The 9,409-nt window shown below is 51.5% G+C and overlaps 1 protein-coding gene across 1 annotated transcript in view; it reads left to right on the top strand.

Moving 5' to 3' along the window:
• The first annotated feature begins 1,301 nt into the window (after window positions 1-1,301).
• Window positions 1,302-9,409, top strand: part of MAPKAPK2 (MAPK activated protein kinase 2) — a 56,540-nt gene continuing 48,432 nt past the window's right edge. Inside the window, exon 1 of the mRNA XM_055144513.1 lies at window positions 1,302-1,946. Coding sequence (XP_055000488.1) covers window positions 1,641-1,946 — 306 coding nt within the window. The 5' untranslated portion in view covers window positions 1,302-1,640. The remainder of the gene's footprint in view (window positions 1,947-9,409) is intronic.

Genomic DNA, 9,409 nt, shown 5'->3' with positions numbered 1-9,409 from the left:
TGAGCTAAGTCTCTTAACAGGTAGGCTCGGGAGTTATCAGGGTGTGGCCATAGGTGAAGCCCTCATGCTAATTAGGCTTTATTAGTAATTAGATTTTTGTCTGCCCTCTCCAGTTTTCGGTTCTGTTTTGTTTTTGGGCCACACCTGTCAATGCACAGGGGTTACCTCTGGCTCTGCACTCGTGAAACACTCCTGGCAGTGCTCAGGGGACCCTATGGGATGCTAGAGATTGAACTTGGGTGGGCGACGTGGAAGACAAACACCCTAGCCCTTGTACTTGTACCCCTTGACTGGCAGCTTCCTGTTTGTCTAATTTCTCCTCTAGGCAGAGAAAGAGGAGGCAAGCAAGAATGGAGTGGGTAATTCCCAAACCAAATCAGGATATGCATATAACCCCCCTGGAAGTTTAAATTTAGAACTTACTGAACCCCTCTTACTTGATTTGGGTTAAGTTAGATCCTTGCTATTTTCCTTCCTTAGAGACATGGGGTTAACCTGTATCAGAGTTCGACTTCAGAACTACTTACTTTTCCATGTGGCTTGGGTTCAGAGACTCAGTTTTCCACGTCAGAAATCAGCCTATTCTTCAGACCACCTCCTTTATTGCATAGTCTCATCTAATTCTCTTGACAACCCTGTGAAAAGATAATGCTATCCTTCCACTTGAGAGGTGCAATCCATCTTCTTCAAATCCTGCGGCCATTTCAAACCAATTTACACAACAAATTGTTCAAAGGTATAGTTACTATTTGTTCACAGTTACGTAAGAAGTTATACATCATTTCTAGAAAACAGCACATTCATGAGAAAAATGCAAAATTCCGAGGAGGATGTTCAAGAAAATGTCTCACACTGCCGCACACCTGTTTCGTGGATCAAAGAAGCCTGAATCGCCAGCCCACACCCGAGCTCTCCGTAGTACTAAAAATACTTTTTAACCATCCCTCTCAGTGTTCCAAAATAGACGACCCCCACCGCAGCCCCCTCGTATTCGCTGCTGCAGTTTGAAAAAAAAGAGCCAAACAACTGGATAAAAGTGGACTTTCCAGTGAACCACATCGCGTGACCCTAGACTTCTCCGTCCCCAGTCGCCTGCCCGGGCCGCCCACTCCCGGCCCCGACTCCCAGCCCCCAACCCCCAGGTCCCGTCGAGACCGCCCTCTGTCCACGCTCCAGGTGCCGAACGTCCTCCCCTTTAAGGCAAGCCCCGCCCCCCGCCCCCACGCCCCGCCCCCTCCGCCAAGCCCGGCCTCCTCCGACCCTCCCCTTTAAGGACCGGCCCCGGACGCAGACGAGGCTGTGACGCGGCCGCCGGCCCGGGGCTGGGTACTTTGTCGCGAGGCCGCTTCCCCCCGGCCGGGCCCCCGCCGTCCCGCGTTCCACCGAGTGGCCGGCCCCCGGGGGGGGGCGGGGAGTCGGAGAGAGAGGGAGGGAGCGGGGCCGGTGGGCGCGTGCGGCGCGCGGCGGGACCCACGGAGCCCTGCGACCCGGGGAGCCTGGAGCCGGGCGGGGGCGGGGGAGCCGGCTCCAGCCCGGAGCAAACTTCGCCGCCGGGCGGGGGGCGGCAGGGACCCCGTCCGGAGCCGGAGGAGGGGGCGGCCGCGGGCCCTCCCGCCTCTGCCCCCACGCCTCCCGGCACCATGCTGTCCAACTCCCAAGGCCAGACCCCGCCGGTGCTGTTTCCCAGCCCGGCGCCGCCGCCGCCGCCGCCGCCGCCGCAGCAGCCCCCCGCCCCGGCGCAGCCCCCCGCCCCGGCGCAGCCGCCGCCGCCGCAGCCGCCGCCGCCGCCGCAGTTCCCCCAGTTCCACGTCAAGTCGAGCCTGCAGATCAAGAAGAACGCCATCATCGACGACTACAAGGTCACCACTCAGGTCCTCGGGCTGGGCATCAACGGCAAAGTTTTGCAGATCTTCAACAAGAGGACCCAGGAGAAATTCGCCCTAAAAGTAGGTTGGCGGGGGGCTCCCTGGGAAGGGGGTGGCCCGGCCGGGGCGGTCTCGGGGGCGGGGGGGGCGGAGGGGGACTTTCCAGCGGCGGCGGCGGGGCGCCGGGGCTCTCGGCGGGGCCGCGCGGAGGAGTGGCCGCGGCGGCACGGCCGGGCCTGGCGCGCGCTGCCAAGTGCGCGGCGGGGAGGTCAGGTCCGCGCCGCCCGCGCCCGCCGGCCGGGTTTCCGGTCACCTCCAGGGGGACGCCGCGGGGGACGCGTGGGGCTCGGCCGTGTCGGGGCTCCGCGCGGGACCCTGCGGAGTCGCGGGACCCTTCTGCCCCATCGTGCGCCCCAGGAAGTGATTTTCCGGGCTCTCGGCCCCTCCATCCTCCCCCCTCCTCCCCGCTTTCCGCGGGCACAAAAGGGCCCATTACTCATTGAGCTGGTTGGTCGGCGGGGTTTGGAGAAGTCGGGTCTCGGAGGTTTATTTAGCCGCAGCCCTTATTTGGGAGCCGGAATGTGTGATTTCATTTCCCTGGGCCGCGCCGACCCGGCAGGCGCGCGGCCGGGGATGCCGCCCCGGGGACGCCGCCCCCCGCCCCGGCGCGCGGGAGGTGCTCGCACTCCCGGCCCCCGGGCCAGGTCCCCCCGCCTGCCTCCGGGGCCCGCGGGGCTCCAGATGGGCGAGCAGCAGGCCGTGGCACGGTGTCTGCCCGCAGTTCCCATAGCTCCATTGATCGTGTGGACCCGGCTTGGCTCCTGGCTGGTGTCGCACATCGGAGGAGGACCCCAGGCAGGAGGAGGAGGAGGAGCGTGGTCCCCCGGACAGGGGAAATCCAGCCTCCTCCTCCTCTATCTTTTTCTTTCTTTCTTTCTTTTTTTTTAAAGGGGACTTGCAAGGGGGAGAACAAAGACATTTAAGTGAGAGCACCTACTTCAGAAGTTAGACAGAAAGGACTGGGAGGTCCGGTTAAATGGGTGGGCCGTCCCAGTGCTGTCGTGAGATAGCCCATCGGGGTCGCCGTCTGAATCGAGAGGGGTTCAGATCAGACTGCATCTCTAAAGGTAACTAACCCATCTCAAAGCCAGCATGAATCTCTCTTGGTCATCTTAATGACTGGAGGAGGAAAATACTTTCTGTGTTACCTTTTTTCCCTTGACTATTAATAAAAAAGATTAATATGTGCTCTACGATGGAACTGCTAGAATACATAATTAGACATTAAGAATTATTTCCAGGTGTTTGGGGGTTGGTGTCAGACATGCATGATTTTCATTTATTAAAGGGTCTCAAAAATCATTTCATTGCTGCTTTTAGACTCCCCTTTGGAGAGTCTTCAGCAAGCTCCAGACATGGTCAGCTTTCTTCAGATTTCTACCAGCAGCTGTTGTGGAGGGCTTTTGGTGGTGGTCGTGGTGTAGCGATGGGTGGCTGAAGGAGGAATTTCTTGTTATGCTGAAGACTTTACTGTTTGTGCCTTCTTAGATCATTCTCTGCGTCCTCGTACCTGGAGGCGGGCATGGGGAGTAGGTGACCATGACTGACCGTGGGGAGTGAAAAGTAGAGTGCTTGATCAGTTCCCATCTAGTGTTGAGGGAACGACAGGAGTTTTCTGTGTCTTCTGAGACACCATCTGCCTTAACTCATCCAACTATTTAGGGACACTGGCAGCTCATTCTTTCACATAGTTGGAGTATTGTCTAAGAACTTCAGAACAAAAGTACCTAACTTGTGCTCCTAGTTCTTTGTAGTCTGTACATAAATCTGCTCCTGGGTGGCAATTCAGGATTCTCTTGTAATTAATAGTATAATTTTCTCAATTGGATGCTTTCAAGAGGAAGAAAAAAATCCAGTAATATTTTAAAATCTCACTCAAAGTCTAATCCTTCTGCGAAAGGTAAAAGTAGGTGAAGAATAAAATCAGTGTTTGTTTTGACAGGCAGCCTGCTCCCAGATCTTTGGTTGACTCACTGTTAAATTGTAGATTTCCCACACATCTTTGTGTAAAAACTTAATAACAGAGGAAGAGAAAAGGAGTGAGGCATTCAGAGACTGACAGCAGTGTCAACAGCACTTCCATAGCCCAGTACTGGTTAAGATATAATTATATCGTACAGGTTCAAAGAATCCTGCTCCAGAGATACACACCAAAGAGATTTCTAGATCTCGAATCTTGAATAACTCAACTGTAGTTGCCAAGCAGTGAAGTGCTTTTTCAAAACCAGGAGTGTTTTGATTATAAAGCAAATAGGAGGATGTTGGACAGGAAGGATCGCCCCCCCGGGAAGGCCCCAGAACAGGGGGGAGACCTGTATTTCGCCTTGTGTCAGGCGGTCTGGGGATGGGGCCAGAGAATTGCAGGAGTGAGTGCGGCGGGACCTCCATCTGCTGCTTTGCTCTGGGAGTTGATGGGAGGGGGTGTCAAGAGGCCTCGCCCCCTGTCTGTGGTTTGGTGACTGAGCTCGATTCAAGAAGATCAGTGTTTTAAAACATAGTCCCCCTCATGCTGCTCCTCTTCTGCCACAGCCTCAGAGCGCTTGTTTATTGCTTGGTTGGTGCCGTGTCCTTGCTTCCTCATCTCTCCTGGTTGCTTTAGTGAAGTTCTGAATCATATTTGTGCTACAGCCAGAGTGGAAAGGGGCATTGGAGGTCATCTCATCAAACCCCCTCACTTTGCAGTTGAAAAGAATTCAAGGTCCAGAGCAAGGGAGTAGAAAAGGGAGCCTGACCCCTGGTTAAGCCTTTTCTGCTCTGAAGCTTCAGTGATGTTGGTTGTCTGGGACCTGCTGGAGCTCGTGGCTGGAGGAGCCTCTCTCTCCCGCAGGCCCTCCTGGGTGTCAGGGAGGGTGGGGGTGAGTATTGCCCCCCGCAAGCAGTAGGCCCTGACACTGGAGGACTGTTCATAAACCAAGTTAGCATCTCCATGAGTATTGAATCTGTGGTACCAAGCCTTTCCGTCCTCCCATCCCCTTCTTTGGTTTTCCTCCTGGGCCCACACCCAGTGACAATGAGGGGTCACTGCTGTTTGTGCTGGGGTGACCTGAACACCTCTGCGGCCTCTCTAGCTCCTCCTCCCCTTTTTAGCGAGTGCTTGATAGAATTTTATTTATTGTTCTTTTACAGAACATAGAATTCTATGAACTATCTCTTTGGTAAGGATGCCTTGACCCAGCACATTTGTGTAGGAATTGATCGTTTTCTACATGGGGTTCCTGAGTTGCTTCCTGCTTCACTGTCATAGTGACTCTTAGGCACATATTAACAAACGTAATTAAAGCCAGCACTAGTCTCCCTTCTGCTGTGTGCCGATTAGTTGATGTGTATTATTGATTTACAAAATACAGAATGTTGTCCTGATTTGTCCTAGCTCTCATTACTTTTCTGTTACCTGCATTAGGAAAAACAAGGTTTTGTGGCTTCTCTTCCTTTCCGTTTTCCAGCAGTCTGTGTCATTGTCACTGTGATGTGGCTTCCTGTGGTGCTCCTTCTCGTTTGCTTTTGGACCACACCTAGTAGTGCTTAGGGGCTGCCCATCGCTTTTGCTCAGGGGTTATTTCCCACAGTGATGACACACTAGGTGTTACCAGGGATCAAACTTGGATGTCCCTCATGTAGCGCTTATGTTCCAGCCCTTGGAGCACTCCCTAGTCCCACCTTTGGTATTTTTGTCAGGGAGACAGTGGGGGCCTCTCATGGTTAGTCTAGACACAGGGAGATGCTGGAATTCCACATCCCACAGTACCGGCATCCTCCAGCACAGTTCATGCTGTGTACCTGTTGGAGAGCAGATAGGAGGTGTGCCTGGGAGAGGAAGAATGTCCTCGGCTGGGATTTGCTGGGTAGAATAACAAGGAAAGATTGCCAAACAAGTGTTTGCCCAGGGTAGTTGCAGGGAGCTAGTGGTTTACTAAATATCTGAACATCTGCTTAGTTGTATGGAGGGAATACGGAAATAAAATGGCCTTAAAATTTGGTGGGTTACGATACCAATTTGGAGAAGGCAGAGTTAACAAAACAGGGCTGCAGTTGTCCAATATGGTAGCCAGTACTTATACATGTTATTGAAGTTTTTTAAATTAAGCTAAGTTATGACCTTGAAGGCATTGTTCTAAGTGGAATAAGTTGAACAGATAACACAGAGTGAATCTCATGTATGCTTGGCATTTAAAGCAGTAGCAGCACAGGGCCAGAGAGATCATACAGGGGGGAAGTGGCTAACCTTGCCTGTGGCCGCTGAGATTAAACTTGTTGGTATTGCAGGACCCTCCAGCACTGCTGGGAGTAACACCTGAGCCCAGAGGTGGGAGTGGCCTCCAAGCATTGGGTGTGACCTAATGGCCTCTCCCCCCACCCCCAAATAAAGCAGTAATGACAGTAATAAAACCAAACTCATAAAAAAGGTATCACAGTTTGTAGTTGTCAGAGGTAGAGGTGGCGGGGGTGGATTGGGAGGAAAGTGGTTTAAATAATTTTGTTTATAAAATAATTAAGACGTAGCAATGTAATGTGCAGCCCGATGAATGCAGTTAGCACTGCTGTGTGATGTAGAGTAAATCACCGATGAAAGTAAATCCTGAATGTTCTCGTCACAGGGAGAGAGTTTCTCCTTTTTTCCCTTTTGCTCTGTGTGTGCGACAGGGAGTGTTGATGGAACTATTAAAGTAAGCATCTAACAATATATGTAAATCAAACCATCATGCCCTACTACTCCAATGTGCTCAGCTCATGTGTTAGAAAACAGGCTTAAAAACCATTTGCTAGTCACATTTCAGGTGATCAAGAACCACATGTGTCTGATGGCGACTGACTAGAACAGTGCAGAAGAGCTCTGCCGTCACCGTGGAAAGTTTTACTGGACTTTCCGGGTAGGAGTTAAGCTGTGTGACTGGGAATAGAGGTGCTTTGAAGGAGAGAAGACAGGGCCGGTATTGCTGAGGACGCTGGGCCTCTGAGGAGTGAGCATCTCTGCAGGAGGCAAAGTGAGGTTCAGTCTGCCCCCCCCCCCCCCCAGCTGAACAAGCTGGGAGCAGGGCTTGGTCCGGAGCGAGTGGGCTGGTCGCTCAGAATCCGTCCTCATCCAGCTTCCTTGTCAGAGCAGGTCTTAAGGCCTCTGAGGGGTGTGAAGAAAAAGCTCATGCTAGAAAGCTCAAATAAGAAACATTGGGCCTTGGTGTTGAGAGGGAGGAAGGGCAGGTTTCCTTTTCCGGAGACCCCGTTCCTCAATATGTGCCGCAGTAGGGGTCTTGGCACCTCCTGAAGGTTCGCATCCACCGAGGCAGGAGCAAAGCTGGATGGGCTCATGGTCCTTTTTCACTTGTGAATTCTGGGCTTGAAAATAATTTGTGGCTAAGATCTGATACCCGTGGATGCTAGAAGCAAGGGGGTGGGCTAAGGAAGCCGACCCAGGGCCTTGGGACGCATATTGGTGGGTGGTTAGGAAATGAAGGGGCCCCTTTTGTGAGGCTGAAACTATGCCTAAGCTAAGGATGTTTTGATTGCTTGGGATCTGAGGAGTTGGACCACCATCAGTTTGTCAGTTTGAATTTGGCCCCCTGGGGCTGGACATGGAACCTGAATCTCACCTCTGCGAGGTCTGTACTCTACCACTGAATCATATCCCTGGCCTTATCAATTGATGGTTTTATTGAAGAAGCAGGCTCCAGGGATTCAGGAAAGGGCCTTGATGAGGCAAACATATCCCTGGCTAACTGCTGGGGTTGGGGGAGGGGCCAGAGCTCCTTCACTGGCATAGCCTGCAAGTATGGAATCTTCACCAGGACAGCAGTGGCAGGGATTATCAATGTGTGGGTCTTCCCATAGTTCCTAGGGTGGCCCTTCTGTCTTCAGCCCCGGGACTCTCCTGACTCCTTCTCTGCGTCAGGTCCTTCCAAGGGTCATGTGGAGTCTTTTCCCGCTGCTTCTCCTACTGAGTCTTTCCAGTACTTACGTGTTCTGGAGAGGGCAGGGTGGGCAGGCAGAGTCGTATGTGAAGGGGCCATAGTTTCTCTTGGTAATGATTTAATCCCCTTGCTAGAGGGACTCACACCTCACAGCACCTTAAAGCTGATGTCATTCCTGCTTATCTTTCTTTTCTCCCCATACCTGGCAAGGCTGAGGCTGATCAGTCCGGGAGTCTCAGCAACATGCCCAAGGTTGTAACTGGTGTTGTCATCAGAGTCATTTCTTGGGACCTTTTTCCCTGGGGGGGTTCCTTCTTGTCTGGATTTTTTAAATTATTAGGCATAATTGTATTGACTATACAAAACTAGCTCCATGAACTGGTCACTGGGGTCTTTCTATGTAGGCTGCCTTGTAGACAGCCTACACAGAAATAGTCTACATACTTTACCACTTTAGCCAGTGGTAAAGAGCAGGGACCACATGATGGGAGTGTTATGTACCAGGCATGTGATCAAATTCTTTTTTTGCTTCTGGTTTTTTTTTTTTTTTTTGCTTTTGTATTTGTGCCACTCCTGGCTCTCTGGCTCAGGGATCACTTCTGAGGGTCTCAGGGGACCATAGAGGGTGTTGGGGTTCAAACCCAGGTCGACCATGTACAAGGCAAACACCCTACCTGTCGTACTATTCCGGTCCCTCTGATTTTTAAAAAGTAAATTTTACTGACTTACCACTAATGGGTTTGAAATTCAAGTCAGAGTATATACATTTTCTAGTTTTTATGGGGAAGACTGATGTTATATTTTATTGTTTCTTGTGCCACACCTGGTGGTGCTTTTCCGGTGGTGTTTGAGGTGGACTGTGTGTTGCAGGGACTGAGCCTGCCTGCAGAAAGGGCACTAGGTTTTGAATTTATTTCCCCAGCCTATGTGAGTTTCCTTGTTGAGTTTTTGGTCACTCCTGGCTTTATGCTTGGGGTTTGTTCCTGATAGTACTTAGGGGACCATATGATGCCAGGAATCAAACCTGGGCCTTCTGTATATAAAACATGTGTTTAGATCATTGAACTCTCTAGTCTCCTATAATTTGTATTTTAAAGTAGTAAATAAGGGGCTGGAGCAATAGCACAGCAGGTAGGGTGTTTGCCTTGCACGTGGCCAACCCGGGTTCGATTCCCAGCATCCCATATGGTCCCTTGAGCACTGCCAGAGGTAATTCCTGAGTACAGAGCCAGGAGTAACCCCTGTGCATAGCCGGGTGTGACCCAAAAAGGAAAATAAATAATAAATAAATAAAAAGTAATAAGTAAATTTTAAAGTAATTGAAAATAAATATTTAGAGAAAAATCCTGTTGCTGTGGATTATATGTTGTATTAGGAAGAAAAAAGATTATCTTTTTGTGTCATTGAGACGGTTGGTAGAACTTTCCAGGCCTCAGTGCACACATTGGTGGGTCAGGCTAACAGTGGCCTCTTGTGCACCTTCAGTGTGGGGTAGGAAGGCTGTGTAGGAGAGAGGAGCTGGCAGACTGAGTAGCCTGCTGACTTGCTCGGTGTCTAACCATTAGCAGTGCCTGGGCCAAT

The sequence above is a fragment of the Sorex araneus genome, chromosome 7, assembly GCF_027595985.1.
Source record: "Sorex araneus isolate mSorAra2 chromosome 7, mSorAra2.pri, whole genome shotgun sequence".
NCBI classification, from domain to species: domain Eukaryota; kingdom Metazoa; phylum Chordata; class Mammalia; order Eulipotyphla; family Soricidae; genus Sorex; species Sorex araneus.
The sequence above is the reverse complement of the archived record's forward strand: the minus strand, read 5'-3'. Positions and strand labels throughout refer to the sequence as shown.